This window comes from Onychomys torridus, chromosome 16, assembly GCF_903995425.1.
Source record: "Onychomys torridus chromosome 16, mOncTor1.1, whole genome shotgun sequence".
In the NCBI taxonomy this organism is placed as follows: domain Eukaryota; kingdom Metazoa; phylum Chordata; class Mammalia; order Rodentia; family Cricetidae; genus Onychomys; species Onychomys torridus.
In genome coordinates, this window is record NC_050458.1 from 20,987,815 (window position 1) to 21,003,030 (window position 15,216).

At 40.7% G+C, this 15,216-nt stretch overlaps 1 protein-coding gene across 5 annotated transcripts in view; it reads right to left on the reverse strand.

The window, feature by feature from the left end:
- Nucleotides 1–15,216, reverse strand: part of Enpp2 (ectonucleotide pyrophosphatase/phosphodiesterase 2) — a 112,930-nt gene that overhangs the window by 34,213 nt on the left and 63,501 nt on the right. For all 5 annotated transcript variants that reach the window (XM_036207804.1, XM_036207805.1, XM_036207802.1 and 2 more), the window contains exons 10-12: nucleotides 12,078–12,143; nucleotides 10,574–10,646; nucleotides 4,126–4,234 (exon numbers count right to left, since the gene is read on the reverse strand). In XM_036207804.1, the coding sequence (XP_036063697.1) occupies nucleotides 4,126–4,234; nucleotides 10,574–10,646; nucleotides 12,078–12,143 (248 nt within the window). The remainder of the gene's footprint in view (nucleotides 1–4,125; nucleotides 4,235–10,573; nucleotides 10,647–12,077; nucleotides 12,144–15,216) is intronic.

The window sequence follows — 15,216 nt, forward strand, 5'->3', positions numbered from 1 at the left end:
ATTTGTTTTCTGCCTTTTAGGGGAATTTTCGATAATTTGAGAAGTAATTTAAATATTAAGATTATACCCTAGCAGCTCTGCAGTTCTAAAACTCATAGAGATCTTTAATAACATTTTTTAGAATTCACAAGTTGACCCAGAACAATGAAAGTTTACAGTACAGCTGGTGTCAGCCTGCACACCTATGGTTTGACTCTCTGAATGTCTAGTTATCTGTGTTAAGTAACAATCCAAAACATATTAATGGAAAATTCCAAAAACAAATAACTTACAAATTTTAAACTGCTCTTCTAAATAGCATAATGAAATTGATGGCTACCCATTCTGCTCCATTTTGCTTAAGGCATAAGTCATCCTTTTAGCCAATGTACCCACACAGGACTTAAGAGGGATCATATTCAGATAACTTTTTACAGCATACTCTCCTGATCGATGTGTTTTATCACTAGTGATTGTTGTTAATTTCTTACTATGTCTAATTTATAAATTAGATCCTATAATTACAAATGTATCAGAGAAGGCAGATTTACAGGGTTGTGTTAACTGCAATCACCAGCGTCTACTAGGAGTTATGGAACACATTCTCCTTGGATCAAGGGAGGCCAATGAACTGCCTTCTACCATCTAGTATACTAATATTCTCCACGAGGGAAAATAAATGATTCTAGGCAGGGTCTTAAGGGTTTAGAGCAAAAGAAATGGAATCCAGAATGATCCAGATGTGATACAATTCAAATGATCACTTTTGGAGATCCTGGATCTATCTCTTCTTTTCTTTCTAAAATTATTTTTATTGTTGTTGTGTGTGTTCATCACAAGGGGTGCTACAGTGTACATGTGGAAGTCGGAGGACAACTTGATGGAGTCAGTTCTCTCTGTACCTTTCCAGAGATTCCAGGGAATGAACTCAGGTCACCAGGTTCACCTGGAAAGCACCTTTCTTCACTGAACCATCTCACTGGCTATTTTTAAGTTTTTAATATCAATCAGTATGAAGAAGGAATAAAACGTATTTTAACAGATCACAGTCATATTGTGTTTTGTTAAAAGTCTTTCCTTTCTTTCATTTTTTTCCTTAGACAGGGTTTCTCTGTATAGTCTTGGCTGTCCTGGAACTCGCTCTGTAGACCAGGCTGGCCTCAAACTCACAGAGATCCTCCTGCCTCTGCCTTCTGAGTGCTGGAATTAAAGACATGTGCCACCTCCGCCTGGCATGTCTTTTCTTTCAACATTAAAGCTTTCAAGAAGAAAAAGTTAAAATAATGAATAGCTATGTGTTCTAGTAAAATGTTACCCCAGAAAGGGGAAAATCTCCAATTACAGATGAATGGAAGATGGGAAGACTCTTGTTGCATTTCAACAATCACTTTTGTAGTTCCAAAACTGAGCAATCTCCCTGGGCTGCATGTGCCTAGGGTTTCTCTAGAATCTCCTCCCCTTCCCTCCAGACTGATTTCCCCTGTGTGGAATCCGTGTTTTCATTCTGCAGATGAGGGAGCTGAGATTTGCAGAGGCAGATGGTGTACAGATTGCATAAGATTCATGGTGTAATCTGAGCGCCATAGAAATTCATTCTGCCAAAACCCAGGGCCTGCCTGAAACTGTAGGCAAGATACCTTTCAAAAGAGAGGTGCCCTAGCTTTCTGGAACCAATGGATCCATTCATTTTAGTAATCTGCACATTGAGAAAGGGTTTTACTCTGCCCATGACCTTTATGGTGCTCCAACATGTGACTCACTGGAACCATCCACTTCTTAGATATCTGCCTCCAACATGTGAGCAAATGCTCTCCACACGTCTGGGCAACTTAAATTGAATTAGAGGGTCACATGCTCCAATTTCCACCCTGCTTTCAGCTTTCCACTAAGCCAAACGAGATGAGAATGATCTTGCAGAGGGTATCATTTAATCCACTCAGGGAAGCAAGTTAGCGTCCACAAACTCCACCCCTTGCCCAGTTCCTCAGATCTTCTAGAATGCTCTGGAAATAAAATTTCAGGGGCCAAAATATAACTAAGGAGATTCACAAACTACTATTTATAAAATCACCGAGAAGTCAATCAATTTTTGTTTTGTTTTTTGTTTGTTTTTTGGTTTTTGCTTTTTTTTTTACTCTCTACTAGACAAGAATGGCCTCAAATTCCAAGGTCATTATTATAGTTCACAGTTTGATGGTTTCAGAACATAGGTGGCACTCTCTAGAACCGAGTCTGTGTGTCTATGAATAAACATGCTCTCTGAAAATAAGCTCCCTTCTGCTAGCTAGATTTCAGAGTATTGGAAGGTGCTATGTAGGCTGCTGGGCTAAATTCTCATCAACAATCTTACTCAGCTGTGAACCCTGTAAACTACACTGACCAGTGTGGCAAGAAGCCTCAGGGATGTAATAGTGGCATGAATGTTAGGAAGACAATCAATCACTCTCTGCTTGGATTTCAGGTCTACTCTACAGGAGGAAGCACATGACTGGTACTGTAAACCTGGCCAAGAATATGCAGCCAATGAGCTTACAAGCCCTACGTACAGGGGTAAACCTACTATTATTACTTATCTAAGAGGACATAGTACCCAGCTGCCCTCTAAATTTATATTTCTGTATCCATAGATTAATACAGCTTTCAGATCTCACCAGGGCATTTTCTTTGTGCAAGGGGCAACAGTGAATGCAGGAAACTAACAATGTGTCAAAATGCAGAAAGTCGCCGGGTGGTAGTTGTACATGTCTTTAATCCTAGCACTTAGGAGGCAGAACCAGGCAGATCTCTGTGAGTTTGAGGCCAGCCTGGTCTACCGAGCGAGATCCAGGACAGGCACCAAAACTACACAGAGAAACCCTGATTCGAAAAACAAACAAACAAAAAAGATGCAGAAAGCCAGTGTCTGTGGAGTGCTCGGCCATAGATGGAACATCTGTTATCACAAGCCTTTCCCCGGGCCTCCGACACTATTGCAGAAGGCGGGGTGAAAAAAGCCCAAGAGCTAGAGTTTGGAGCTAGGGCAAGAGAGAAACAGTATCTTCTGGACATGACAGGACCACTGCCCTCATGAACTCAGCACCTGTGGTTGCTTGGACAAGATCAAGATGGTCAACAATTCCATGATGAGTGGAGAAGGGATCATGAGCCCCCTTTCTAACTGAAGAGCTACTGACAATTGATGAGTCCTAGGTGAGGGAGAATCAGTTTTCCTTAAGGATGTGTCCCCTGCTAAGTCTACCATGTTCTGACAGATGGCTCCACAGTCATGAATATATGGGTAATACAAATTGTACTTAGTGGCTTAGTAAAAACAAAACAAAAAAGAGGACATAAGAATGGGAAGAGGTGGGGAGGTTGGAAGGAGTTAAGGGGAGGGCTGAATGTGTGTGTGTGTGTGTGTGTGTGTGTGTGTGTGTGTGTGTGTGTGTGTGTGTAAAGAAAGAAGAGAGGAAGAGCAGGCCACTTCCTACACTACTTCTTCCTCTTTTAATGGTCTTGTCTGTTGAGGCCTTGATTTGGGCCTTGAATTTTCTCTGAAAACTCCAGGAAACCTTTTGACTTAAATGTCATATCTTTGACAAGACGCCTACATCTCTAACTCCTTCAAACATTTACAATTGCCATTTTAACCACACAGACTCTCTGGGCTCCTGTTGGAGATGATGTTCACAGAGGCAGGAGACTGTCACATGCTATGTGGAAGTCACAGAGGAAGTCATTAATATCATGTGTCAGTTGTCTGCCACGCTGTAATAGGAGACAGAGTTTTATAGAAAGGTCTCTCCTACAAAGAACATGAGGATGCAGATCCCTGGATCTCTCCAACTTTTGCGTCATGACCTAATTCCTTTCCCTATTCTGAAGCAAAGAAAAAGAAATTAAGAACAGAACTTTGGATTTTGAGAGCAACAATTTCTTTTCTCAACACCCTAGAAACCTTCTATCGCTTATTTGTTTGTTTGTTTGTTAAGACAGGGTTACTCTGTGTAGCCCTGGCTGTCCTAGAATTCGTTCCGTAGACCAGGGTGCACTCAAACTCACAGAGATCCGCCTGCTTCTGCCTCCCTCCTGAGTGCTGGGATGAAAGGCCTGCACCACCACCACTCTGCAAAACTTCTATCTGCAAAGAAGAACATGAAGCCTTACCATGGTCTCCAACAAAGATAACATTCACACACCGGTGCAGCTTGAGTTGCTTCAGTCCGTCCATTAATTGCCCCACAGTTTTGTCAATCTCCCTCAGAGGATTTGTCATCTGCAAAAAGCAAGTTAGTCCTCACATATTTATTTATGTATTTTTACCTTTTGATTTCCATAGGTCTTCTACCCTTAGAATGTTCTGGAAAGAAAACTTCTGGCCCAGAGGCAGAGTTTTGTCTAGGGAATATTTTCCCACCATTTTCCTTTTTTTTTTTTTTTTTTTGAGGATATAAATAAAAAGCCATCCTTATTCTATCCATTTTTAAATATTTTGATATGAAATATCACAAATTGCTGAGGCAAATTCTTTTTGAAGCACAAAATGGCTTTTCTAAAATGTAAACACATTCTTTAAATCCAAGAGTTGTGAGAGTGAATAGAAAATCAGACGGAAAGTGGAAAACCCTGGTTCTCTATATAAAATCTCCAGACTTTGAACCATGTCAAAAAGAGAGAGAGAGAGAGAGAGAGAGAGAGAGAGCAGCTGAGGGAATCAAAAGCATTGGATTTAGAGGTTAAAACCATCACCTCCTCCTGGGAAATGAATTAGGACATTATTAGTAGAATAGGATTCATCGCTTATTCCAAAGACCCTAACTGCCAACCTCAGAGAGCAACCAATTGCCTGCAAATAAAGCTGTCTTAAGGACAGGCTATTGAATCTCAACTTCCTTCTTCTCAAACAGATTGAATAAAAATCGACAAGAATCCTAACAAACAAAAATGAACCACAGAATTTGTTCTGTTTAGACTGATAAAGTACAAACTCCTAATTCTGCTCTGAGGACCATTTCCAAGGCCCAAGAAACTTAATCCACCATCTCTCTCTGTAGCTTCAACAGGCGTCCTGAGCGCCCACACGTACACAGGATGACCTCTCTACACTCATCTGACGATGCAATGGAAAGATTTTTAAGAAACCTCCCATCAGACACTTCACAGTAGTCTAGATGGATTTCACAGCTTAGGTAACAAACACACATATACATTCAAGATAAACAAGATGCAAATGAGATACCTGAGCATCACTTCCAATCAAATACATTACAGCATCTGCCATTTGAATCTACTGGGATGATTCAAGATCTTTCCTTGTATCATTTCATTCATGAAACAAGGTGGAGGCCTTTTTTCTTCATGACAGGCATCAGCATTCCAAATCACAACTGAAATTTGCAGAATGAGATGTGCCACAAAACTTGAAGGGACTAACAGATGTGAGACTAAGTGGTATTTGTCTGAGAAACACACACTGTCCTCCAAGATCCATGTCTAGACATAAAAACACGAAATGCATAACACATGTCTATCCTTGGCACTGAGTTATTTTCCTTTATTCAATGGGACAATTCAGGTAGAATCCAGAACCTACTTCTTAGCAATTGGGTTCATAAAGAAGAATATGCCTCAAAGGAATTTGAAAGTTTTAAGGAAGTGAGTAAGCAAAAGTTCTTTTGAATGTAAATGCTGAAAGTAAATCCTGTTACTATGATTCTGAGAAAAACATGCAGCTCTATCTGCCCATCATTTTCTCTTTCCTGCTATTTCAACTATTCCTTCATCCACAAAGGCCTCTGCTGGTCTCAGAGAGGACACAGCACTCACGTAAGTTAGCATTTCATTGAGTTCTAGTCTACGCTGTTTTAAAAGACACACCCTACTACCTTCTGAAAGGTCTTCTCAAGAGGCAGCACCACAAACCATGGTGACTTTTTTTCCAAACAGAAACAGCAGCCCTACAAGCTTAAATGGCAACATCCGTGTGGAGTCAGCTAACTTGAAAGAAGATAAAAGACTCCTTCTTTTTCCTGTTGTAAGGAGAGTTGAAGATGTTTTCACATCACTGTTAACCCCTAAAGGACCAGATGGTCCTAGACTCAAAGCCAAAGACAACGCACCAGTTTTCCTAAACCTTACCCAGACTATTTTCAAACCAAGTCACCAAAGGCAGCCTTCGAGCCAGAACTGCCCGCCACAGAGGTTTGGAACAGTGGATAAACTTACTTTGTCCTGACGAGTTTCCGCTGCATAATGATCCATCCTATGTAATTTTCTTCTTCTTTTCTTTGGAGGAGCAATTGGTCTTTCCTGTCTCCTCTTAGGGGCAACTTTCCTCTTAGGTCTTTTAGCCGGAGAAAGAGGTGAGCCATAACTACTCTCCTGTGCTGGCGGATAGAGATGTCTGCACTCAGAAGTCGTATGTCCCTCTGGGCCAGATAGTAAAAGCTCATACTCTCCCAATCTGGGGTCAGCAGAGTCTGAGTTCGAAAAACTAAGTTCTCCTTAAGGGAGAACACATTGGAATGAAAGGTGATTCAGGGCCCTCTATAGAGAGAAACCACTGATGTGGGTCTCAATATGGTCACAACTTCATTGTTGATAGCAGGATATAATTTCAGAGGATCTAGTCATGTGGGTGCTTTTGGCTAAGAAGCCCATGTATGGATACATCTGAAAGTGATATTAGTTAAGTGCCATGATTCCTGAGCTGGGGATAGACTATCCCTTAGTTACAGAAAGCTCTCTGTGCATGATGTACTACTAGTGTATAACCAAGCAGAGTCAAAGTCACTTGGTCACTTCAAGATGAGCATGAGGTCCATGTAGGTGGTTCCGATTCAGCAACTGAGGGACATCTATCTGATCACACCACCAAATACATTAGAGGGCTCTCAGCTTGCACAACAAAGGACAAAATAAAACAGAAATAATAAATAGTCCCTGTTGGTCCTGAATGAATGGTCCTCAGCCACAAAGAGGAACACAGGACTGTGTGCCTAGAAATCCTCTTTGAAAATGAGAGCTATCAAAAGTCCCTGAGATTTCTTCACCAAGGTAGAGAGATGAAGAAAGCCTCTACTCAGACTCTTGCTATGGGAAGCCAGCTCCCTGTCTGATGCAACAGTGATTCTCTAAGCATTATTTAGAATTCCAGAGAGCAGTAACATCTAAGGAAGAGCCCCCAATGCTGGAGAAAACCAGCCCCTGATTTGCTGATGGTGCAAAGGTGAATTAAAGCAGCAGGTCCTGCTGTCTACCTAGCTACCTTATCTCTTGGCAGGACTGTTCCAAGAGCCATTGGGATGCAGGCAGGGGCGGGAAGAGGAACAGGGTTAGTGCCACCAAGGAGAACATCTGCCATGCGGTTGCTCTGTTCCCAGGGCAAGCGGCTGCAAGAGCACTTCTCTTTCTGTCTCATCCTCTCTCTCCGGCAGAGCAATCAAAAGTCACAGCCCCGTAGACTTTGGTTCAGTTTGCTTTGGTTTTAATGCTTCTAGTTTAGGCAAATCTCCATGAGAAGAGCAGAGAAAAGGAAGAGGGTTTTTCCATGTCATAGTCACCAAGTACATTCCGCGAGTGCTCAAATCTGCCCATCCAACTCTAGGCCATTTGCAAAGGACTCCAACATTCCAAAGACGCCCAAAGAGAACCCTTCCAATTGCAGCAGGTTAGAAGAGCGGAAGAAATGGAGTTTAAGCAAACTGAGTTTTCATCCAGGGATTACAAAGGCATGTTTCTCTTTCTTCACATGTTAGAGGTAGATGAAAGCTAAGTTTTCACTGACCAGCCATACTTCAGCCTGAATTTAGAAGTTTTAGCCTGAGGTTATTCAGAGAATGGGGGGAGGGGGGGGGCGCAATCTTCCCTGTTTTTCAGAAGGATTCTTTACCATCTGAAGGTAGGGACCAGCCAGCCAAAGCTCTGCCTCTAGGCCCAGAAGAGCAGCCGAACAAGAGGTCACAGAGAAAGCAGAGGTCAAAGAGAAAAAAGATTGTGCCAATAATCAAAAGCAAGCATATTTTGAACATTCACCATTACACTATGAAACCAGGAGCAGTACACCATTTCTTGAAACTGTTAGCCCCGTGTTTGGCCATCTCAGTTAATAGCTTTTGAGACTCACCCTGAAAAACAAGTGTACTCAAATATTAAGCAAATAAACCACAAGCTTCAATTGAATTCATTTTACTGTGCCATATAACTCTTTTGCTGTTTAGATTCATTTCAAATGCAATTTTTTTCTTATTATTTGTAAAATGGTATGCATTTTAAAACAACCTTTCACCTAGTGTGCTCTCATGCATACTTAAGATCTATGAGGATACATGGGTGTATATAAATATATGCTTATGATAAACAGGTATATAAACCAATCAAGTTTATGACACAAGAAAGGTTTTGCTGGCTTGCTTTGGTTCTATTTTAAATGCACAAAACCATTTTGTCTTGATTTCAGTAGAAGTTACTTAGAACCATATGGAAAATAGTCAAAATCTGAAAATGTCTGTTTCTTTATGAGAAGAATGTGGTCAGGCTATCATATACTCTAAGACATACAATTAATAATGTTTATCCAGCAGATAGGGAAGAAAACTCCAGCTACAAGCAATGTTAATACTGAAAAGAACATAATAAAAATACTTACAACTCTTAATTCAAAAATACTATGCGGAGGAAAGGCTTATATATTTATAAGCAATTATGGACATAAAAACCATCATTATACCAAGTTAAAGTATTCGACATGTGCTTCATTTAGTCATTGCTCAGCACTTCAAAACAACCAGGTTGTTTCTTACTCAAAATACATCTACTTTCACAAGGTAGCTATAATGAAACCACACATATCCCAAACTCAGAGACATCCCTAGAAAAGAACACTGACTGCTAAGCCATGTGATTTAAGGTAGCAAACATGTTATAATCTATCTGTATTGTTAAGAGCCAGCTCATTCTACACAGATGGTGTTTCCTATAATTTGAACACAGTTATTAATAGGTGGCTTTGCTCATCCCAAGGAAGGTTGGGTGGTTCTGTGGGAAGAAGTCTCGTGGTCTGTGAGTCTAATACAAATCCTCTACTTACCAAGGAACTTAAATAAGCCATAAACCTCTTTAAGAACCAGACTCAACTTTCAAAAGAATGGCCATATCAATATCAACTCCTGTTTTCTTCTTTTAAAGGATATTACTCAGACAACGTTGGATTTTTTAATAGAGCACATGGAACTAGTTAGGTGTTTAATGGGATGGATTTTTTTTTTTTTTTTTTTTACATTTTAATAAAATCTAGTCCCTCTAGTTCATTTTAGATTAATATCAAGGAAAGTCTTCCCAAAGATAAAACAGCCATCCTTGTTTTTTTGTGTTTCATGTATGCAGATGTTTATCTTGCTTTATCATTTGTGTTTCATGATCCTGCAAGAACGCTTAAACATCAAAAGAATCAAAAAGCCTCAGATTTATATGACTTCCGTGATTCAAGACCAACTATGAATGGTTTCAGACAGCTATTAGTTTCTAGTGCTTAAAAAAATTCATCAAACACTGAATTGATGCTAAAGTATTCAGAAATCCTCATGGCTTCTTGGTATTCACTGCCTTTATTTAGACATAGAGAAATTTGTTCAAAACTGCTTAAATCAAGATACGTTTATCTGCATCTCTAACATATCTGTATGCTGAACACAGTGAATTTAGTTAGAGCAATTGTGCCATCACAGGCTTCCAGAGAATTGGAGACAGTACCCATCAACAAACACTTTTTAAAATAATTTTCTCAGCTCAAATCAAGTTTTACATGGTTGTAGTAACCTCTGTGCCCCATGGGGGGGAAAATGGAAAATATTTTAAATGTATTAAAATTTTGACTTGTAGACTTTATCATATTTCAAGTGATCTATACTAAAATGTTAGGAAGAATTTCATCTTCAATGAATAAAACACAATAATAGTAAACCATTTCCTGAATGTGAACTATGCTTTACAAACAGATTGTCTCCTAGTGGGATGGCTAAGTGTGATCAGGGTGTTGCCAGCTCCATTAGCCACATGCCTCAAATGGAGAATCTCTCTCATTTAAGAACTCATTTTAACTTTGGAGGTACTCATGGTTTCACAGTATGAACATCTATGTCCAAATAACCCATTAAATGTATCTCTACTAGGCTACATGTCCGGTTAATCACCCATGCTAAGGCTACTGGAGCTAGCAAAAGAACTCTGTGAACTGTGTAATCGTTTTAAAGGCGTTAAAATTCAGTTGTGATGTCTTGTATACCAGAGGTTTCATAGATTCCTTCTGTCCTATCTCACTGCTGGCCAAACTTTCACCTTGTTCCACTAATACCTCCAAGGCTAGAAATCCCCCCATTTCCCACAACATCGTGTTTAGGATATATTTTTATACCAAAGCAATCTGAAATGAAGTTCCTGTAAGAGAAACAAGTACATTTAAGGTTTTTTTAAGTTTTCAGTCTTGAAATTATTTGACATTGTATACATCTTGTAGATTTGAAAACTCCCAGACTTTCCACAAATCGGGAAATAAAGTTTTGGACATTAGGTGGCCCAACAACATGGGTTCTCCTCAGGCAGATGATAAATTACTAACCTCAGGGCCAAAAGGGCCATATTTGTGTCCAGAGAAATCGGGCTGCTCAGAATAGAAAGCATAAACTGAAGGCCTGTAGGAAAATTAGACCCAGAGTCAACCCCAGGCTACACAGAGAACCCCATATCACATGCTCAAAAAACCTCCAAGGGGGTCAGGGGTACACAGGAAGGCAGTAGGAAGGAAATAAGAGGAAGCAAAACATTGTAACACACACACACACACACACACACACACACACACACACACACACACACACACAGACACACACACACACAGACACACACATACACACACAGACACACACACATACACACACACAGACACACACACACACAGACACACACACACACACACACACACACAGACACACACACACACAGACACACACACACACACACACACACACACACACAGACACACACACACACACACACACACACACACACACACACACACACACACACACACACACACACACACACAGACACACACACACACACACACACAGACACACACACACACACACACACACACACACACACACACACACACACACACACACACACACACACACACACACACACACACACACACACACACACACACACACACACACAGACACACACACACAGACACACACACATACACAGACACACACATACACACACAGACACACACACACACACACACACACACACACACACACACAGACACACACACATACACAGACACACACACACATACACACACAGACACACACACATACACAGACACACACACACACACACACACACACACACACACAGACACACACACACACAGACACACACACACATACACACACAGACACACACACACACACAGACACACACACATACACACACACATACACACACACACACACACACACACACACACACACACACACATATATATATATGCAAAAGCCATAATGAGACCCATCGCTTTGAATGTTAACCTAAAAAAATTAATTTACAAACGAAATCCTTCTAGCTTAGTTAGTCTCCCACCTACTATTAGTGTTACCATGGAAACTTTTACTTTCCATGCATTCTTGACCCGTCACTCTACACCTCTACACCACTCCCCAGTGTGGTAACTGCAAGTACCACTTCAAAAGACTAAAAGCCACAATGAAAAAAAAAACTGAACATCATTGGAGATTCTGATCCTTCAGTTGCAGAATCCAGTAATCATAGCCACAGGTCATGTAATCTTTGGGACTGAAAAAACTGACTACATTCAGGGGAACACTCAGCCTTAATGCCTTCCAATCCTTGAGTTACTGCTGATCAATTCTGTTATGAAAGCCAAAAACTCGATTCAGGTCTACTGAAGTCACCAAGATTAACAGCTGGAGTAATCCATAACATCAATCCTTGGCTGGGCTTCTATGGCGCAGTCCATCTAATATTTTGTCCAGCACTTGCCCAGAATGAAAATGTCCTGAAGAAAGAAAAGGACAGATGGGAACAGATACCTCTCATTGTCTGGTAGTGAAAGCCACTGTAGGATGGTTAGGATTCTCCGCTCATGAGGGATGGTCCTGTAAGGTTGTAAAAACAAAGCAAATCCTTAGGTTGCATTTTCACAAACCCAAGCTCTTAACAGCCACGACAATGCTCTCTCTCGTACCCACCATCTGTTTCCACTTCATTGCAATGAAGGGCCCTCTTTGGGATTAGTGTTTAAACTTTCATTTCCACCCCCAACCTATTTTATTGCTCAACCCCTTCTATGAATGACTGGACTGGAAACTCTGATTCATGACCAGAGTGAAGAACCTATCTTGCTGATCAGAAACTGTGCTACAGGCGGAAAGGATCTTGGCTTTAAAACCAGTGTTGTTTAATGGGTCAAGCCCTTTGCTGTGGCAGATGGCTTCCAGCATCCATCTCTGGCTGGCAATGTGACTTCTGATGACCTCAACACCTCCAAACCTCTCTGAGCCTCTGTTTGTCCAACAGAATGATAATGATAACAACAAAGAACGTCGCACACCAAGTTGCAGGGTGAAGTGAAATAAAGTAAGGAAAGGGCCCACACAGTGTGCCTAACATATAGCAAGTGTTAAAAAAAATTATTTTCAAAACTAAAAATAAGTCATATTTTATCAATGATCCCAGTTAGATAACCATCTGCTCAAAATAGCTATGACTTTGAAAACATTGTTTAACCTCAAACTTCAAGTTCCTTCTCTATAAAATAATGGGTTAGTGAAGGTACTCTTGACATTTTCTTCTAGCTTTATAAAAATCTGTCAAGAGCAGGCACATATAATTATGAGACTAACAAAAGGGTTATAATCTTCATCTACAAAGGCTTTTGTGTTTAAGTTCCCATTCCTCTGTTGAACATAATTACCCTAGGCCTGGCAGTAGCATTAGAAGCTCTTGGCTAACACAGGAAGGCATCCTGGCCTGAGTGCTGTTAGGATGCTTGCAAGCTAAGCAATATTTTGACTTGAGAAAGAATCACTTATTTTGTCCCAACAAGGAACACAAAATGTTCTTCTGCTCTAAGATCAGGCCAGAGAGGCAAATTCATGAAAGTAACACTAGTTTGATCGTGGTAAGGAAAATTATTGGGTGGGCCATTTAAACCTTTACTCTTCGGGAGAACATCAGCAAGAGGGCTGGGAGAAAGATAAATCCTCAGAAACAGGATCAATGATTTTGTGTCTGCCGTCGTCACCCATCCCACTAACTCAACTGGGCTGTCTTCTCAGGATTTGACACCACTCTAGAAACCTCTCTGTCTAGAGATGTCCTCTGAGACTAGAAAACCATGATTAGTGTAAAAATAAGTCCTGCTGTAAACATATTCCAATGGCATTGAATAAATGTGGCCCTGCTTATTATATCCTATAAATGAAATAGAAACAGACCAAGCAGAGCCAGGTTAATCACTTAAGGAATTTAATCCTTTAGCCTTAGAATCCATTGTATCTGAACAAAATAATGTTAACTGCATGTTTTGAATTCTTTCCTAACTTATATATTTAAAAAAAGCCAATGCCTCAACCCATTCTTGTTACCTTATTCCTCACCTACCTGAAAGCTGTTTTATTTTGTATGTGTGGTATCACCCCACAAATTTGGACTCTGACAAACCCACTCCTGACGTCAGTGAAGAAATACAAGGTAACAGAACACATGTCAAGCTAAGAATGCTCACCCTTTAGCCCCCTTGCTGCATGGGGTACTGTAGCATGAATCTTAAATGGTCTTACTAATAAGAACAAACCTGGAGCCATTTATTGGGGTGAATGCTGGAAGATCAGAGAAGCAGAACAAGCCACAGCTTCCTCACCTTGCCAATTCCTCAGCTGATCCTGTTTCCTCAGACTGGAACTCTCTGAGTCTTCATCCAAAATGAATCTCAGCTGAACTGTTGCTCAAAAGCCTAAAAGCTTAACCAGCTTTAGTTCCTGGTCCTCACGCCTTATATACCTTTCTGCTCCTGCCATCACTTCCTGGGATTAAAGGCTCTTGTTACCTCGCCTGGCTGTTTCCAGTGTGACCTTGAACTCACAGAGATACAGGCAGATCTCTGCCTCTGAAATGTTAGGATTAAAGGCATGTGTGCCACCATTTTCTGGCCTCTATATCTAGTGACTGTTCTGTTCTCTGACCCCAGATAAATTTATTAGGGTGCACAATATTTTGGGGAACACTTATCATCACAGGGTACTTGTACAACTCTAGAGAATCAAAGACACCAGCCTGGAGGGCAAAATGCCTGGGTTTGAATCCTAATTCCTATAAGCATTGGCAATGAGATTTTGCAAGGTACCTATCTTTCGATGCCTCTGCAAAACGCTGCTAGCAGTATCTATTCATAATGTTATTGAAAGGTTTCAAAGAGGTAATATTTGGAAAGTGCTTTAAAACAGTTTCTGCCTCGTAGAAAGCGTTTAGGAAAATGCTAGTTTTACAAGATCAAGCCAATCAGTAGTCTAGCATGGGCAGGGGGTGGCGCTAGCCAGCCTCCACTCCTAACTTAGGAGCTACTGACAACTGATGGCTTCTAAGGGAGAGAGTCAGTTGTCTTTGAGGCTGTGTGGTCTGGTCAGTCAACCATCCTGCATGGTCCCACACCCATTAGTACATGGGCAGCATCAAGAGGGTCAAGTGTATTTGGTAGGTAGGTTACAAAATAAAAAGTCAGGGCTGGAGAGATGGCTCAGCCATTAAAGGCTAGGCTCACAACCAAAAAATAAAAAGTCATGAAGTTGGGCAGGTGTGGGAGAAGAGGTGGACCTAGGAGAAGTTGGGGAGAGGGTAGGGAATTAATAGCATCAAAATATAAGAAATTATCCAAGAGTTAAGAAAACATTATATTAAAAAAGAAAAATTCTAGTTTATATAATCATGTACTGGATTTTGAGGTCTATAGAGGGGATACATTCATTCATGAAAGAAATATTAAAGGTACATTGTGATTAAGACCTGTATATAAACACAAAGATGCAAAATTCTCCCACCAAAATGACTATAGTAGAAAAGTCGTCCTCCTCTACTTGGGATGGGAAAGCAGAGGATTTTTGTATCATTTCTTGAGTAAAAGCCGCCCCCACCCACCGTGTTGTGTGTGCTACAATGAAGACTCTGGAGGTC